This window comes from Pogoniulus pusillus, chromosome 19 (assembly GCF_015220805.1).
Source record: "Pogoniulus pusillus isolate bPogPus1 chromosome 19, bPogPus1.pri, whole genome shotgun sequence".
In the NCBI taxonomy this organism is placed as follows: Eukaryota; Metazoa; Chordata; class Aves; order Piciformes; family Lybiidae; genus Pogoniulus; species Pogoniulus pusillus.
The window spans coordinates 10,848,511-10,866,771 of NC_087282.1; the positions used below are offsets into that span (position 1 = coordinate 10,848,511).

General features: G+C 62.3%; 2 protein-coding genes across 2 annotated transcripts; one reads left to right on the forward strand and one right to left on the reverse strand.

Annotated features, from left to right (window-relative positions):
- Positions 1 to 393: 393 nt before the first annotated feature.
- BMP15 (bone morphogenetic protein 15) lies at positions 394 to 3,215 on the reverse strand. Its single transcript, XM_064159205.1, has 2 exons — positions 2,534 to 3,215; positions 394 to 2,016 (listed from the first exon to the last, which is right to left on the reverse strand). Exons 1-2 carry the CDS (start codon positions 2,850 to 2,852, stop codon positions 1,241 to 1,243), a joined length of 1,095 nt encoding a protein of 364 aa, XP_064015275.1. The 5' UTR covers positions 2,853 to 3,215; the 3' UTR covers positions 394 to 1,240.
- A 2,827-nt stretch (positions 3,216 to 6,042) lies between these two features.
- On the forward strand, positions 6,043 to 17,983 carry SHROOM4 (shroom family member 4). The gene is given in 24 exon segments (XM_064159213.1): positions 6,043 to 6,120; positions 6,123 to 6,170; positions 9,237 to 9,388; positions 9,702 to 9,815; positions 9,817 to 9,879; positions 10,546 to 10,571; positions 10,574 to 10,675; positions 11,258 to 11,319; positions 11,321 to 11,350; positions 11,352 to 11,414; positions 11,416 to 11,436; positions 11,438 to 12,700; positions 12,703 to 12,777; positions 12,779 to 13,000; positions 13,002 to 13,091; positions 13,093 to 13,112; positions 13,114 to 13,156; positions 13,158 to 13,217; positions 13,410 to 13,471; positions 13,841 to 14,440; positions 14,697 to 15,101; positions 15,184 to 15,370; positions 15,924 to 16,196; positions 16,275 to 17,983. Coding segments are annotated over 24 exon segments (4,329 nt in total). The 3' UTR covers positions 16,545 to 17,983.
- Positions 17,984 to 18,261: the final 278 nt, after the last annotated feature.

Genomic DNA, 18,261 nt, shown 5'->3' on the forward strand with positions numbered 1-18,261 from the left:
AATAACCATGGCAGCCAAGTAACTTGGCCATGGTGACAGACAGTCCAAGAAGACTCATCTTATTGGCCCACCTAGATCCCCTAGGAGCTGCCCCATAAAGATAAATGATATAGAGAGATGTAGGGCATCTCTCATCTCAGCCTCACCAAAGCAACTGCCTGCAGCCACATCTGGTCCCTCCTGTCTCAGGGCAGGTCTATGCTCCAGGGGAGCCTCTTCTTCCAGCTCCTGTTTGAATGAGATGAGATTTACACCCCCACATGCAGCAGGGAGCAGCACCCACCTCCTCCAGTGCAAGCACAAAGGTAGCTGCACAGTGACACAATCCACACCACCCTGTCCTGGGGCATGAGCTGCACCTCAGGGACAGAGCAAGAACAGGTCAAGATGGTCTTTAGCAAAACCCATTGATTTATTTATTTATACAGTCAGCAATAAATAGAGGAAATCCAAGCAGCAGGGGTGCTGGAGTGGGACTGACCCCTCTGGGAATGAGGACAGGCCAAGAGTCCAGCAGAGCCTGTGTCCCACAGGACAATAAGAGTGCAAAAAGGAAGAGTGACACTGTGACAGGGGTCCAACCCCTGATATGGGATGAGACCCAAGCCCTGCTAGAGAGCAAGCCAAGGAGGTGAAGGACAGGGGGGCAGAGGAAGCAGTAGGTGGAGCACTGTGCAGGCAGCTGCCTTGTCCCCACCCTTGGGAGCAGGGCTGTCAGCTTAGGTCCCTCCTGTTTTCACAGCCCCCCCCAGAGCAGAACTGCAGGGAAGGAGGGGCTTTCACCCCCACAGTTCAATTCCCAGCCTGGTGAGATGTCACCACAGCTGAGACCAGACAGGATGCAGTGCATATGAGCTGGAAAGGAATCTCACAGGCAGCATTGCTCATCCTCCCTGCCCTGGCTCCACCAAGAGACCACTAGCCACCTCTGAAGGACTTTCTGCTTCAGTCCAGGGATCCAGCCTTACTCTGGGAGCATCAGACCAAGCCTCCCCCAAAAACAGGCAGCGGCTTTGGGGCTGCAGGAAGGACAGATGCCATAGGGCAACTGCCCCAGCATAGGCTCCTGCCTTTAAAAACCTACAATTTACATAAAACCGCCATTGTAAAACCTTCCCACAGAGTAGTGTTGCACAGAGAGAGGGGATGAACCCGCGCCAGGCAGAGCCATACAAACTCTGAAGTCTGGGTCCAGCAGGGACAGGCAAAGCCTGGGGGTGGCGTGCTGGGGCAGCAGGCATTACCGGCAGGTGCAGGACTCTGCGATCATGTTCTCATACTCCTTGTAGAGGATGCCGCCGTCGCGCTCGATCATGAGGACACTGATGGGGCTGTAACGGTAGGGGACGCAGGATGGCCGAGGCACGTTGGCATCCACCAGCTGATGGACGAAGCTCTGCACTACAGCGTGGTTGGGTGCGTGGTAGTCATAGCGGAGCAGGCGTGGACAAGCACCCTTGCAGTAGCGTGGGTTGTAGCGGTGGGGAGCAATGATCCAGTGGTCCCAGCCCAGCTGGGCAAAGCTGACAGGGAAGGGGCGCAGGGAGCAGTCACTCTTCTCCCCTCCCTGCTCCCGCAGGTAGCCAGGCAGATCATGAGCCAATGTCCCTGTGTCACGCCGACGTCTCTGGGGCTCTGCCACTGGAGGGGCCAACCCAGCCCGGGTGTCGTTGAGATAGAGGAGGAGGAAGGGGTGACTGGGAGCCACCGGTGTATCATGGCCCCCTGCCCGTCCAGCACGCACACAGACATGCCGCAGCTCCAGGCTCTCTGTGCTGCCATTTCCTGGCACCAGGTAAGGGGTGACCTCTGCTTCTGCCCAACTGTGGTGGGGGTGGACAACAGGACTGAGCAGCAACCCAGGTGCCTCACCGCTGGCTGCCAGCTCCAGGGCACAAAGGAGACGACCACTGGCCAGCGGCAGGCTGGGCAGGTAGACAACAGTAGCTCGGAGGAGGTGCTCTGCCTTGGACTGGCCCTCCAGGCGGTAGGTGAGGGGCTGCACATACCAGCGACCTGCAGGGAAGCAGTGGCCAGTGCCCTCCTAGTACTGCACAGTAGGCACCACACCAGGGCAGCCTTCTCCCGGGCTGCCATAGCCCCCCACACCGCAGCAGAGCCAGTGACATCACCACCCTCAAAGCCCACGCCAGCCAGTTGCCCAGCACGAGGTAGCAGCCTCAAACAGTAGCCATGTGCTGCACCTCACTGGAAGGACAAGGGCAAAGAATGGCTGGGACAATTCTCATCCTCTGCAACACCATTAGCCTGGCACTGCATTGGGCAGGATGGGAAGGAGAGAGGGGCACATGAGCCAAGGCACTGCTGGCCCCATCTCACCTTGGGGGCAAGGAGCTTGGTTCTGCTGCCAAGGGGAACTCTATAGCCAAGGGCAGCCCCAAAGGGCACATGACATGTCAGCCCTGGCTGAGACACTAAAGAGGTTAGGAGGCAGGCAGAGATGAGGGCTCAAGCCCTCCCTGCTGACTCTGCTAAGACCCCCTACTGCCCTTGGTGCCCACCTGCTCCTTACCTGCCCAGGGTAGACCACCGTGGGAGCTGGCCTGGACCAGACGGACAGTGTTGGTGCCTAGGCTGCGGCCATGGCGCGGTCGCCCTTCGCGGTCAGCGGCACGTCGGTACAGGTTCAGCATGTAGCGTAGGGGCTGTCTGCTTGCTGGCCCCAGTTGCCAGCCTCGGCTGCCTGGTGCCCGCACTTGCAGGGCCTGCAGGAGGGGCAGTGGGGGAACGGCAGGCAGGGAGCCAGGGAGCAGCATGGACTGGTTCGCAGCCAAGGAAAGGGGCACAGCAAGCAGGAGGAGGAGGCTGGTGAAGGGATGGAGCAAAGCCATGACAAGTAAGGATGGGGGGGAAAGGTGGAAAGTGAGCCCAGTAAGGTGGGGCTGGCCAGCAGCAGGACTAGAGGAAGCCTCCAGTCATGCTTCTCCTCTCTGGAGAGGCAGAGTTGGTCACAGGCACCAACAAAAGGGGACCTCAGGGTGCTGGCAGCTGCTATCAAGCCAGGAAAACCATGCCAGCTGCTTCAGCTTCAAAGAGGAATAGAAAGATGGGGGGGGAGAGGGGCTCTGTATGCCAAAAGGGGTGCAAATTCTAAACTAAAACCTAGACCAGGGCAAAGCCAGCCTGATAGCCTGGCTACAGGGGCTGTAAAAGTACCAGGTGAAAGGAGTTGAGTGAAAGTAGAAGGGCAGGGTTGAGGTGAGGTAGGGGTGTGTGGGAAGGACCAGCTTGCTCAGCCCACCTGCTCCTGGTCAGCCTCCTCCTGCAGAGTAAGAAGTTCTAGCTTCCAGGGTCCATTTTAAAGGCATGGCCCTAGTCAGGGTTTAAAGGGCTAGGAGCTCCTGAGTCTGAGGAGAAGAGCTGGGGTCTGGAGTGTGCTGGTGTGGTCTGCTGTGGTGAGCCACTCCAGCTTGCCTCTGCCCTCTGCCAATCTCTGACAGAGAGCTTGGCACCTTTATGCCCATTGCTACAAGCTGATGTGTGCTTCCCAGAGTAGCCACAGAGCCTGGAGGGCTGCTTCCAGACTAGCCTTTAGGCACAGCCAAGCTGCCCAGTGCCTCACTTTCCCCAGCTGAGAGATGGGCATCAGACCCAGCGACCATAGCACTGAGGTACGTGGGTGGGCAAAGCAACCCAGAGCCCAGCGACGCTCAGTGTGGGCAGGTCAACTGCTGGTACCAACCCTGCAGGCATCACCGTGCTGGTGTCACCACACATTTGCAATGTAGGTTTGGCTGTCCAAGCTCCAAGGTCTTTCTGCCAGTGCCTGCAGCAGGCCAAGGGGTTATAATGGTGATTCCCACCCTCTTGCTGGCATGGGTCATTTGAGACATTGCCCTTACTTGGGACAGTTCTTCCCAGCCCTGACACCTCTCTGTCGCCCTTGCCTGAGGCAAGATCCATGAGTGCACCACAGAATGAGGTGTGGACAGTGGTGGCCCATGCCCCCAGCAGAGCACCTGGTGTGGTGCCAAGCCCCATAGGGCACTGTAACTCTCATGTTGGGATGGAAGATGCTGAGGGGGTGGGCACTCTGTTTGAGAACCACTGAGGTGTGTTGCTACCTGCCTTGCTCTAGGTGCTTCCCAGTGCCAGCCAAGAGGAGCAGTAAACGCTGGGAGGGCCATGTGGGGGGTGCTGGGGCAGGGTAGGGATGTGGTGCTTAATGGGGTGTGAGGCCATGTGACAAGCCAGGGTGCAGAGCCCTCACGCCTGGCCGGGCAGCCCTAGTTACTCATTTGGGAAAGGGCACAGGGGCAACCGAGCCCATTGGTGGGCTGGGAAAAGTCCAGGCATGGCAGGAGCTGGCCATGAGGGGTTGGCCTGGCAAGCAGGGGAGAGCAGGAGAGTCAGGTCAGGGGACCATGCATTGCTGCTGAGTGGGCTCCAGTGCAGGGAACGTGTCCTGGGCTGCCTCCAACTTGGCAGGACTGGGCAAGGGTTTAAGGCAGGTGTTGGTAGATGAGAACTGCCAAAAAAAACCTCGAGGGGTCCTGCCCTCGAGCAACCCCTCGGGTAGCTCGCCAACCTGGCACACCGAACCCACCCCCTGGGCCATGGTGCAGCACCCGCCCAGGCTGCAGGCAGCTGGGCCATGGACAGTGCTGGCAGGGCAGAGCTTTCCGGGTCGGCTGGGCTGTCTGGAAGGAGATGAGTAAGTGTCGGAGCCCCGGGCGGGAAGGGGAGGAGCAGGACTCCCGGGCTTCCCGGGCAACTAGCGTCGATCTGTTCCCACCGCTCCCAGCTGCCACCCGTCACCTCCTTCCACTGCCTCAGTTTCCCCAAGGGGGCTCGACAATCCGCCCTGGGCTCGGTGGGGGATGGCAGAGCTGAAGCACTGCCACACACACCTCAGGGTGCCTGGCAGGACACTGACAGGGCCAGAGTGGGCAAGCCAGACAGGAGCCAGCAGTGCATGCCTGCCTGTGGCCAACAGGGCTCAGGCTGTCAGGGAGAGGTGCCACAGGGAGCCTTCTAACTCATCACTCCGCTGCCACCTCAGAAGGCAGCCCTCATACCCGTGTGAATGCTGCCAAACTGCCGGCTGCACATTACCACCAGGCTGGGCTGAGCTGTGCCAAGCTGAGCTGTGTTGTACCAGACTGAGCTGTGCTGAGCTAGTCCTAATGGTGCTGGTCCTGGAAACATCATACTGTGCTAGCAAAACTGGGTCATGCTGTGTTGAATCGTGCCAGGCCAAGCTAAGCCAGGCCAAGCCATGCTGTGTAGAGCTGAACCACCCTTGACCTGCTAGTCCACATCAAGCCAAGCTGAACTGCGCTGAGAAAAAACAGTCCAGGCCAAGTGGAGCTAAACCAGGTCAGGTCCCTGGCCATGCCATGCTGAGTTGAGCCAGGCATAACATGCCAACCCAGTTGAAACATGCCAGGCTGAGCTATGCTGGGCCAGCCAACCCATGCCAGCTCCTCTGCCATCCCAAGCTGAGCTGAGCCAAACTGTGCCATGCTGAGCTGTGCTATGCTGAATTGTGCCAAGCCTCCACGTCATGCCATACTGGGCTCAGATAGACTTAGTCAAACCGTGATGGCTGGGCCATGCCAAGCTGGGCTGGGCAGCTCAGTGCAGGTCCCTGGCAAGCTGTGCCATGCCAAGTTAGGCTGAGCTGAGTAGCATGATGCTGAGCTGGGGCACTGTGTGCTAAGCAATGCCACAAGCTGAGGTGTGCCAAGCTGTGCTATGAGCTGAGCTGTGTCGTGCTGTGCCTAGCTGTCTCGGGACGAGCCAAGCTGTGCCACGCTGTGCTGAGCTGTGCCACTTTGCGTGTAGTTGAACAAACCAAGCCGTGTTTAATGCGGCTGCGGTCTAAGCGGATCTGTGCCGTGCGGATCCCACCGCCGCCGTCCCCCCTGCGCCTCATTGGGCGGCGGCGGAGCAGCCCCGGTGCGGGCCGGCCCCGCCCCGCTCCTCGGGCCCGCGCCGCTTAGCCCGGGCGGGCGGGTGTCCCCTTCCTTCGCGGTGCGGGGCCGGGCCGGGCCGGGCGGGATGGGGGCAGTAGTGGCCATGGAGCGCAGCGGGGGCCGGCCTGGCGCCCCCCAGTATGTGCATGTGCAGCTGCAGGGGGGCGCGCCCTGGGGCATTCACGCTGCGCGGCGGGCTTGGAGCACGGAGAGCCCCTCATCGTCTCCAAGGTAGGCGCCGCCTGGCGCGTCCGCGTGGGCTCCGCCGCATCTTCCCGCAAAGGGGGCCTCTGCCCCGTGGCGGGGCGCAGGCGGGGAAACGAGAACACTCGGGGAGCGGCGGCGCAGGGAGCGGGGTCGCCTGTTGCGGCGCGACGGGGCGGAGCTGTGGCCGTCACCGCACCCACGGCCCCCGCGACCCACCACCCCGAGCCGCGGGGCTGAGTGGGAGCGGGGGCCGTGGGGGCCAAGGGGGCGGAGGGACAGCCCAGGCTCGGCGGCAGGAAGAAATTCCTCTGGCACATCCGTTGGGCTGGCGGCGGGGGAGGGTGCCGTGTCTCTCCTCGCGTTCCCCCCGTCCGGTCCCGCGGGGCACAGCCCGAGGCGAGTAAAAGCCCCCTTCTCCGCTTCGTGTGCCCGCCCGTGGTTACCACCGCGGCTGCGCTCTGTGGGGACTTTGGGGGCCACGGTAGAGGGGACCGGAGTCCGCCCCGTCCCACGGGGATGGTGTTGGGGGTTTGGTGTCGGGTGGGGCGGCCGCAGGGCCCCGAACCCGTGTCCCTCCAGCAGCCGGGCGCGGGGAGGGTGCGGCCGTACGGCCACGACATCCCGCAGCGCAGTCGGTCACCGATCGCCCTCCCAGGAAACCCGCTAGGAGCCGTCAGCAGCCGAGGATGCCGCGGCACTTCGGTGTCCCCCGCGGAACCCGGCCGAGCCTCTGTCACCGGACGGATTGGGCTGCCTGCCCGCCCAGTGCCACCGTCCCGCCGGGGCTGGGGAAGCGGCGGGCCGGGCTGTGTCGCGGGCCCGGGCTGCGTCCCTGCCCCAAGCCGGGCTGGCTGCCCCCCGGGGCCTCCACGCCCTGCGCCGGGGCGCGGGCAGCGTGGTCTGGCTGGGGGAGCTGGAAAAGTGGCTCTGATCCCTGCCTTGCACCCCGGGAGTGCCACCGCCGGCTGGCGGGAGCCGGGCCCGGCCGGGGGGGACCGCTCCTCGTACCCCGCCTCGCTGCCGGGCCTCGGAGTGGTGGGTCCCGGTTGCGGTTTGCCGGCGTGCTGGAGGGACCAGGGCTTGTTCCCCACCGATGATGAGAATGGGGAGGGGGGTGTCCTTGTGCGCCGAGGGGCCGGCCCTCTCGCTTCCTCCCCGGCCGGGCCGGCCGCCGCGTGTGCTCGGCAGACAAAGGGGGCTTGTTCAGCGCTCTGTGCATTCAGGGGAGGGTCCCCCGGGACGCCCGCTCCGCCGCCGCGGCCGGCGAGGTGTGTGCGTGCCCGGCTGTGCGAGGAGGGGCAGGGCTCGCTTTGCGGAGCGGGAGGGGGCCCTGGCCGGAAAGAGGAGGGGGGTCCCTGTGCTCGAAGAGACAGTTTGGCCTCTGAGCCCCCTCCGGGTGGGATCTCTTCTGTGGCAGAGTACCACGTTTAGGGGGCTGTTGTGGCTGCCAAGTCCTCCATGGAATTGCTGAGCACACCCTGACACAGAACCCTTGGGGTCGGTGCAGGACAAGAAGAGACGTTTGCAGGAGGTGGGCTGGATGGGCACAGCTTGGACAACCTTTTGTAAGACAATCTCTCTGAGGGCAGGGCACATACTCATTGAGGCAGCTGGTGCCCACTGTAGGACCCAGAGCTAATACGGTAGGTAGTGCTGGGGAAGTGCTTAGGGCGAGCCCAGTCCAAGCAGGCAGCAGGGCTGCCAGTGCTGAGTTCATTGGTGGTGAAGGCAGAACAAGGGGCTGTTTGTCCCAGATTTAGCTCCTGGTGAGCAATGCCTGGGCCGAGCTGTGTCCATCCTGGCGCATGTGGTGGCCCAGACATGTGTGCAACCCTGGCAGAGTCCTGTACCAGGGGGAAGAGGTACACCCATCACTGCTGACTCAGTCCCTTGGCTGTGGCTGGCAGGACACGGTGGGACATGTGGCTGGGCAGACGACTAGGGTGAAGGTACAGCCTGTTCTGCCTGCCTGCTCTGCCAAAGCTGCCAGTGGTGAGCAACAGCACGGCAGGGGTTAAACCTGGGTGGCTGTAGCAAGTGCACTGTTGGGACTGGGAGCCCTCAGAGGCAGCTGGGGGCCCCATCCAAAGAAGGCAGCCCCACAGCCAGCTCCTGGGTGGGAGGGCAGCTTGTCCACACAGGCAGGCATGTCAGGCTGTGCCCAGCCTTGGCATAGGATTGTAATCCCCAGGTTCCTGAAAAAGTGGGAGAGCTATGGGACACAGCACAGCCGTGCCAGCAGAACCCTGTGGCAGTGCTGGGCTGGGAATGAGACCTGACTGTCCATGCCTGGCTTCCCAGGTGCCATAGTGTCCATGGGCAGCAGAATGCCCCTTGATCCCTGCCCAGCAGCAGAGATAGTAAGGAGTGCCCAGGGCCACATTTGTGGTGGCTAGCCTGCCAAGGAGCCATGGATTCCCCCCTGCATTCTCAGAAGCTGGGCATGGCAATCCCCAGTCATTGAGAGCAGCAGGATGGAAAGAAATCAGTGCCAGCACTGGGTGCCATTGGCTACCCTGGTGGGGCACTACTCATCCCAGGGCTGCCCGCGCTGCACCTACCTGCTGGGACAGAGGGAACAGACAGGGACTTCTCCATGGTGGCAGCTCTGTGAACTTGTGTCCTCCAAGCCACACTGGTGCCAGGTACAAGGCTCATTTTGGCTGTGGGTGGCAGGATGGGGTAAGCACGTGCCAGGGCCAGGCACAGCTTGCCACTTCCCCTGATGTTCCTTTGGTGCAGATGGTGTGATGGCATCCTTTGGGCATCAAAATAACCGTGGGTGTCTGGGCAGGGCCGACGTGAGGCTGGGAGCAGCAGCAGGGGGCTGGCATCCACACCAGACAAAGGGCTCTTGTGTTGCCCGTGCCCGCAGGGGAATCTGCTTGGGATGGGACATTTTTCTTCTCCCCCCTCCCCGATGCCCTTTCTTTGCTCAGAAATTCATGTGACCAGGGCAGAGTGGGGAGCCCAGTGCCACAGATCCCGCTGCAGTGGGCACCCCCTTTCCAAAGGCTCTTTTTTCCCAGCACACTCCTCCTGTGTGCTCTGGGGAGCAGTTTACTCCTGACACCCCTCTCTGTTGCCCAGGTGGAGGACGGGGGCAAGGCTGCGCTGTCTCGTCGGCTGCAGCCAGGCGACGAACTGGTGAATATCAGCGGGACACCGCTGTACGGGTCCCGCCAAGAGGCCCTGATTCTCATCAAGGGCTCCTACCGCACCCTGAAGATGATCGTCCGCAGGTTGGCACCACTGCGGTGGGGGGGAGCAGGAGGGGTAGTGGCGGCCAAGACTTGGGGCCATCACCTGCCAGTCCTGGGGGGAGCCTGGTGCTGCTGCTGTTTCCAGCCTGGAGGTACCCCATGATGGACTGGGAGGGGGCAGCCCCACCATGGCCTGCGAGTGGGGGATTCCACAGCCCAGTTGTGCTGCCCGCAGAGCCAGGGTATAGCAGCAGGCTCACCACCCCCTTGCTGGGCGGTATCCTTGAGTGTGGCCGCTCCTCTCCCTTCCTGCCTGCTGCCTGCCTGCCTGCTTGCTGCCTGCCTGGGGAAGGAAGGAGAGGCAGGGCCAGGCCCTGTAGTCGTGTCCCCCTCCCTGACTTGCATCCATTCCCCTGGCTGCAACCGGACTGGACTCCAGCTCCAACAACACCCAGGGGCTGGGGCAGTGCAGGAGACTGTACAGGGCAGGTGGTGCTGCAGGGCACTGCTGGGGCTCAGCATCATCCATGGTGAGTTTGGGGCTCTGGGTGGGGAGGGGTCCTTGTGCTGACCACAGCTTGTCCCTTACAACCTGGCCGATGGTGGGGGCAGCACCAGACACTTGGGAGTTACAGGAGGTGGCATCTGCCACCCCTTACAGTCTTTGTGCTGTGGCACTGAACATTACTGCCTGTGTGCCCTTGGTGGGAGACTGCAGACCCTCACAGCTGCCTTGAACTGGGGGGTTAGTATAGGGTCAGATTTCAAACCCCTTTGGTGTGGTCTGTGCTTGCTGTGGACTGAGGAACAAAAAAGAAAGATTAGGCTTAGAATGGGGACACAGATGGTGCCCCCAGGGTCCCTTGTTGTGCTTGCAGAGCCTGTGCAGTCCTAGCAGGGTCCCTCGCCCTGCTGGACATTGCCCATCATTTGCACGGAGACCATATCCCTCATCCCCTGTTGATGCTTTGCAGTAGGGACATTACAGGCATGGGGAGCCTCAGCAGCTAGGGGGAACTATGAGAACCGCCTGCCCAGCGCTGGGGTGGTAGGACTGGGGCTCTCTTTGCTGCCATGCCCCTTGAGCAGGCACTGGCCTAGGGGGGACAGGGAAGCCCCGGAGAAGTGACTTCAGCCCGGTTCCTTGGCCTGGCTTCCTCCCCATTCTTGTCCTCTCCCGCTGTTGCTCTTGGCAGGAGGAGTGTGCCCGTCCTCCGGCCCCATCCTGGCACATGGCCAAGATTGCCGAAAGCCGCCCCGACGCCCCCACCATGCACTGCCCCACTGACGCCTTCAGCCTTTCCTGGCCCTCAGGGTTTGATGTCAGGTGAGACCCCCAACCAACCCTCAGGAGCACCCGTGGGATTATGCAAGGGGAGAGGCAGACTGGGGCACCCTCTTGGGCTGGAGCAAGGGTTGTGGAGTGGGTGGTTGCTTGCTTGCCCCATGCTACTGTCAGGCATCCCCCATGTCCTGCTGCTGCGCTGCCCTTTTCCCCTGCCTGGTTTACTCCCAGCTCCCGGCAGGAAGGGGCGGTGGCTCCACTGCAGCTGGCCAGGAGTTGCTGAGTCTCAGTGCTCCCCCCCCCACCCTGCAGCAGGCAGGGCCCGGGTAGCTGGAGCCACTTGCACCCTGTGTCCTTTTGCCCACTCTCTGTGCCAGCACTGGGGCAGCCTTGGTGCTGACCCCAAACCTGGGGGTGAAAGGCAGTTGGAGCTCTGCTAGTCTGTGCCCCCGTCCTGGGGGAACCACATTTAATAGGGAAGTGTTGGCTCCTGGGATCTTGTGCCCATCAGATAGGGCTGGCAGGGGAGCCCAGGGTGGGGCAGCAGGCACCCCTGACGCTGGTGTGGGGCGCATGGCAGCGAGCTGTCCCTGCAGTGGAACCTGCTGTCCCGGCACTGCAAGGCACTGACCGGAGCAGCTCCATCGGGAGCCTGGAGAGCCTGGACCAGCCCAACCAGGCCTACCTATGAAGGGGACCCCTCACCCGTTGACCAGGGGCATGTACCACAGCAAGCGGGACTCAGCCTACAGCTCCTTCTCTGCCAGCTCCATTGCCTCTGGACTGTGCCCTCTCCCTCCGCCGCTGAGGAGGCCACTTCTGTCGACTCCAGCCTCCAAGGCCCCTGCAAACCCCCTGATGGTGGGCGCTACCTGACCACGGGAGCTGAGCTACCTGCCAGCCGGCACCCCGAGGCCTGGCGGGCACCTGTTCCCCCCCAGCCCCCTATCAGGAGGGATAGCCTGCGTGCAGCCCCAGTCGGTGGAGGGGACAGGCGTCGGGCATCAGTGTCAGTGGACATGCTGCATGCTAAAGGCCGGTGGATCTCTGATACCTTCCTCTGCCAACGGGACAGGGAGGCAGAGGTGGCGGGTGGGAGGACACTGGCACCGTACCCCGTGAAGGACCATCTCTCTGCTGGCCAGTATTACATGCTGAGCTCCCACTCAGACAGGTGCTCGGCTGAGCCTCTCCTGGTGGAGAGCACAGAGCCTGACAACCGCCTGCACCCGGATGGTAGTGTGCACCGAGTACCAGATGCTGCGGCAGCAGGGGACAACCCGTTGCTGTCCTCTCTCAAGGGCCATACACCACATCGGCATAGTGCTCCTGAGCAGCTGCTGGCCTCCCAGCTTCGCTCCCTCCAGGTGGGCACCAGCAGTGGGAGAGCCTCACCAGCCCCTGACGGGCACCACTGGACCCTCTCCCCGCTGCACCCTGAGGGCAGCCGGACAGGGGCTGCAGGGGCCACGCAAGACCCCTCATTCTGCGCAGAGCCATGCTGCCGCTGCTGCCCTGAGCCACAGCGAGCCTGTGGGCAGGACAGCCGGGTGGCCAGCCCAGCGCGGGGCGCTGAGGGTCCAGCGGAGGAGGAGAGCCGAGCAGGGGGCCGTCGGGCTGGTGGTCCTCCCCACCGCTCCGCTCAGATGCGCCGCCGCAGCGACCGCTTTGCCACCAGCCTGCGCAATGAGATCCAGCGGCGTAAGGCTCAGCTGCAGAAGAGCCGGGGTCCGGGCGCCCCGCCACCGGCTGAGGAGCCGGTGGAGGAGGCCGAGGAGCCCCCTGAAAACAGCGTGCCGGTGGAGGGCCCCCCTGCCCCGACTGAGCGTCTCAGCCCCGTGCCAAGCGAGGCTGGCAGGAACGTCGGCCGCTCTGGAGATCGGGGCGTCTCCACTCCTGACCCGCTGCCGGCCCCCAAAGGGCCTCCCTCCCCCGAGCAGGCGGTTGCCCCACGGGCCGGGGGCCGCTGGCGGGGGCCGGGTCCCCGGAGCGGCAAGCTGCAGCCGCAGCCGCAGCGGTCGCCCAGCCCCAGCGAGCCGGGGGGCTATGGACAAAGGCCCAGTGCCCCGCCAGCTCCCCGCCGCGGGGCAGCGATGAGGCCGTGCTCCTGCCTTTCGCCGACCGCCGCCGGTTCTTCGAGGTAGAGCAGCCGGCCAGCGCCGCCCCGGCACGGCAAGCCGCCGGCTGTGATGCCGCTGCTTTCCAGGCTCCCGGTCCCGAGCGCCGTGGACTCCCGACGCCTCTCCGTGACCAGGCCCTAACGGCCCCAACTCACCTAGCCGCCCGGCTCTGCCGGCCCCTAAGCTGAGTGCTGCCGGGAGCTGCCCCCTTGCTACAAGCAGCTGGGAAGGCCCGGGGAGCTGGATGTACTTGCGAGGCTTCTCCTATCCCTACGGAGTTCCCCTGCGCCCTGAATCCTGCCACTACTGCGGGGAGACCCGTGCCCCCCCGCCGCTGCCCCCGTGGCCACGCCTGCCGTGTACCCCCAGCCCTGGGCGCGCTGTCCTGAATGCTGCTGCCCTGGCCCCTCGCCCAGGCCGGGAGGAGACTGATGTGTGGCCCCCCAGGAGAGCTTTCGCCTCGGTGAGTGAGAACCCTGGGGCTGTGTCAGGGAGCAGCACTGGCACTACTCTACACCTCTGGAGCATAACCCTGGTCTGGGGTGCGGGGTACTGACTCCCTGCATGCCTACTGTGCCTGGACAAGGATGGTTGGGGGGTGCAGGGAAGGGGATGCTGACCTCACTTCCACACTCCTTTTCCTTCCTTCACACAGGAATTTCCTCTGGATGAGTGGGAACCACCAGCAATAACCAGGAAAGCCAGTCAGTCAATAAGGTGAGTCCACACCGGCTGTCACGATGTACATGCCACTTGGCAGGGATCTCTACCATGAGGTAAGGTGCGACCGTGCTGTGATTTTGGTTGGCAATGTACAAAGTGCCTTCCCTAACAGCACAGCTGCACTGGGCCCTGTAAAGTGTAGGCACATACGAGCGTAAACAAGCATGGTCTGGGAGTGCAAGGAGGTGTCCATGGTGGGGAGTGGGAGGGACATCTCCAGTGGGTTCTGCCCAGTGCAGGGGTAATAGGAGAGCCTGGGCTTCCCCCGCCAGGATGTTGGGTGACTCCAGATGGAGAAGCTGAGGCCAGGGTGGGTAGCAGCTACTGGGAGTGACTCCCTTCTCTGTCCTCTTCTCTCCTCAGTGAACTCTCCCGCTACCAGCTGGGCTTCCCAAGGCTTGGCCCTTTCCACCCCTGCACTGAGAGTGCTGAGACAGAGTGGCCACCTTGCTACCGGGCCACATCGACGCATGACCTCTCATGGGATGGTGATCGTATGGCCCGCTCCCCTGAGAGCCCCCCGGACCCCTTGAACCGCCCACTGCGGGGCAGAGCCTTTTCTGAGAGCCACCTCAACCTGGAGCCTGCCAGCCCCAGGGGCCGCAACCGAAGGGATCTTATACATGCCAAGCTGGACCCTCCTGGCATCCCTAAAAAGAAAGGCCCCCCACCTCCCCGCCCACCTCCTCCTAACTGGGAGAAGTACAGACAGCGCCGTATGTCCCAGCGCCTGCCAGATGGTTCTGGGAATGTCTCTGCCTTCGCTGCCACCCCGATGCCATCTCGTGGCATCACTGAGGCTGTGCGTGAGCGGTCACAGAGCCTCACTGGGGAGCAGGGAGGCTGGTCCCGAGGGCATGCTGCTCGCCTCCATGCCCCACCAGGTGCCTGGCCACGACCCGAGCCCCCTGGATCACTCTGCAGGACCCCTGAACCTGATGCTGGCAGCACTGAGATTTGCAGGCAAGTGCTGTCATGGCATGGGGATGGGAGTGGGGTTGCGGGCACTGCGTGGACACAGGATAACTTCTGGGGTAAGGCGGCCCTTTGAACTCTGCATCAGAGCCTACCCTTGGGGTAGGCTGTGGGGTTCTGTTGGGGTGGGGGGGCTGTCTCTGACTTCTGTCTGTGAGGTGGGCAATGGCCATGTGTGTTCCCATCCTCTGGAGGCAGGCAGGCAGGGGAGCTGACCTGGGTCCCCTTGGGTGGGTGTTTACAGGGCGATGGGGGCTGGGGAAGAGCGAGCGAAAGTGAAGCACCCCTGGGAGATGGAGGAGCAGCCCCAAAGGCTCAGCCGGAACCAGGAGAAGGGCTGGGCCAGTCCCCACAGGGTGGGTGAGTGCTCCCTGCCCCTGCGTGGTGGCCCTGGCCCCACCACCCCAGAGGCACCCAAGCCCAGTCTTGGCACAGTTGAGGGGCCAAGCTGTCAAAGTGGCCGTTCCCAGCCCCGACGTGTGGACTCAGAGGAGCTGCTGTGGGATGTGGTGGGCAGGGACCAGTCTCTGGCTGGCATCTTGGCCCCCTCGACCTCCCTTGGCCCCACCACTGAGGTGATGGGTGAGCGGCAGGCCTGGCGGGAGTGTTTTCAGCAGGACTGGCACCTGGAGAACCCGGCACAGGACAGGTAGGGCTGATGCAGTATTGGGCACTGTGCTGAGGCCAGACTGCCCCCTGCTGTCCTCAGTACTGAGCCTCTGTCCCCGCAGGCATGGCTTCGAGCCCATCTCACCACCCCCCACAAGCACTGCCAGCTCCACCTCCTACCCAGCGTATTACAGTGCAGCAGCAGGCAAAGCCGAGCCACTCGGCAAGGTGAAGGAGCTGCCAGAGGTAGCGGAGGGGAGCTCAGAGGAGGAGGAAGAGGAGGCGGACCATGAGCTGGTGGAAAAGAAGGTAGAGTGGGCACTGCTGGGAATGATGCTCTCAGGGTTCCCCACTGTCATCAGGTCCCCATGGGAGCAGGAGAATCGGCAGATGGTCGTGGGGACCAGGGCATCACTGGTTGCTTGCAGAAACTAGAGGCGTTGCTCACTGCTCACGGGGACCAGGGATGTTGCTGGGTGCTCATGTGGGCTAGGAAATTGACAGATGCCTGCAAGGACCAGGGGCATTGTCAGGTGCTTGCATGACATGGGAGTGTCACCAGATGCTCATAGGTATCGGGGGCATTGCTTGGTGCTTGCAGGGGCTGGGGCGTTCCTGCATGCTCACAGCTGCTAGGGTCATCACTGTTCAGTGGAATGGGATGTTGCTGTGTGCTCGCTGGGTCAGAGATACTGCCAGATGCTCTCAGGGACCAGGGGCATTGCTAGTTGCTCATGGGAACCAGGGACATCACCAGCTGCTTGTGGGGCTCAGTGCAGTGTGGCACACCTGCACCCATGTGCCAGTCCTCTGGTGTCAACAGAGGATGGTCCCAGTCATCCTAACCCTCTCCCACTGGCAGCTGCAGCTGATTGAGAGCCTGAGTCGCAAGCTGGCAGTGCTGCGGGAGGCACAGCGGGGACTGCAGGAGGACATCAGCGCCAACGGGGCACTGGGCGAGGATGTGGCTGCCCGTCTGCAAGCCCTCTGCACCCCAGGGGAGTTCGACAAGTACCGCCTCTTCGTGGGTGACCTGGACAAGGTGGTCAACCTCCTGCTCTCCCTCTCAGGGCGCCTGGCCCGGGTGGAGACTGCCCTGGGCAGTTTGGGGCCACATGCCCCTGCTGAGGACAAGGTGGGCACAGGGCAGAGGGACAGATGTGGGCCACTGAGGTGCAAGACTTCCCGTTAATGCTGCCCATTTTGCTTACAGGTGGTCCTGCGGGAGAAACAGCGGCTGCTGGTGGCACAGCTGGAGGACGCCAAAGAACTGAAGGAGCACATGGGGCGGCGGGAGGAGGCAGTGGGTGCCATGGTGGCACGGTACCTGCCTGCTGAGCACCTGCAGGACTACCGGCACTTCGTCAAGATGAAGTCAGCCCTCATCACTGAGCAGCGGGAGCTGGAGGAGAAGATCAAGCTGGGCCAGGAGCAGCTCCGTTGCCTGCGCGAAAGCCTTGGCCAGGTCCCTAAGGGCTGCTAATTCCCTGCCCAACCTGCCCCCGGGACCCTGGCCATGACCCCAGCTTGCTGCCAAAGCAGATGTGGCCTCTCAGGGACTCTCCCTGTGTCTGTCCGTCTGTCCTGACTTTTATTTATTTTCCAGTTTACCAAACAGAAGAGAGGGTGTGTCTAGTCCAGAGACTGGCACGAGGGGTCCTGCCACAGAGCTGCCCTGGGTTCTGCAGTTAACTCAGCACCCTGAGGTGCAGTGGAACCAGATGGACAGATCCTGCCACCCCCCACCTCCCTCTCTGATCTTTCTGTGCCTACAGGGGTCCCAGCACGTTTTCCTGGACACCAGTGCCTGTCGCACAGCTGGTGCTACACCATGTGCCTTAAATGTCCCACTCACTGCCCCGGGGCAACTCCACACGGTGCGTGGAAGGCTTAAATCATCCTCAACCTTTGTCAAGTCTGTTTGTCCATCTCTATCCATCTGTCTGATGGGAGCTGGAGGAATTTCAGCCCATGGGAGCTGGAGGAATTTCAGCCTCCTGCATCCTCTTCCTCTCCATTGTGTTCAAAACAATGGCCCTGGCCAGCGGGTCCTTAACCCACTGCCTGCTGGCTTGAGGCTTCATGGGGGGCTGAGGTGGGTGCTATGCACTCCTGGGGACCTTACGATGGATGCCCCTGGAATGGTGCCCCACCAAGTGATGTGCTGGGATCAGTAGACTGGGAGCTGTGGATATCCCCTGACACTAGTGCTGTGGGCATGAGGACCACCTGGCCTCATCCGGCCCTTGCCTCCAGGTTCTATCCCATCACAAGGAGGGATTAATAGAGGAAAAATCACACTAAGCATGAAATGGGGTACCTGACCCCCTCCTCTGTGCTGCAGCAGCTCTGAGTAGCACTTAGACTTGCCCCTGGTCAACCCCCCTGCTCTGCCTCTGTGTCTGTCATGGAATATGCAGGTGCATTGTTCATTTTGCACAGGGGTTTGGTGCAACCTGTAGCAGCGTAGGGTGGCATGGGCAAGTATTTTGGGGAGGTCTGGTGGGCCCCAAACACTTCAGAGGTGGCCACAGCTGGGCAGCCCAGCTCCAGGGTGCATGTAGCACCCATACCTGCTTACTCAGCACTGCAGCACTCTTGCCATTGTGGCTGCTCACCTCGAGTGCCACCCATCGCCAGTCGAACACTACACATCTCCCCATCCCTACTCTGGAGTGGTGCCTAGCAGGAGCAGGGTGCTCTGCATGCTCCTTGTCTCAGCTGCTGCCAGGCTCCCATTGCACAGGGATGTTCTAGAACCAAACACTGCACCCACTATGAGCTGACTGGCAGCCCTCAGCAGGTCACCATGCTGGAGCAGCCTGTCGTGCCCGTGCCCGTGCCCGTGCCTGTGCCTGTGCCTGTGCCTTGCCGTTGTACCTCTCACACTAAAGGAGCAGCAGTGGCTGCACAACTGTCCAAGCTGTGTCTTTTGTGGTTTGTCCCTGTGTCCCCAGCCAGTGGCACTGGGGCTGGTGGGCACCTGCCATAGAGCTGAGGTGTAAGGATGTGATGCCAAAGCCCTGGCAAGCTCTTAGGACCCAAATTCCCTTATGTTACTGCAGGCACCTGAGGTGTATCTGTGGCAAGAGGGTGGTTTCTATATCCAGCACAACCAGGCTGGTAGAGACAGGGAGCAGTGCCTGGACCCCTCCTCAGGGGCACAGCTCCTGGGTGATGGGTGTCTGGTGCCCGTCGCC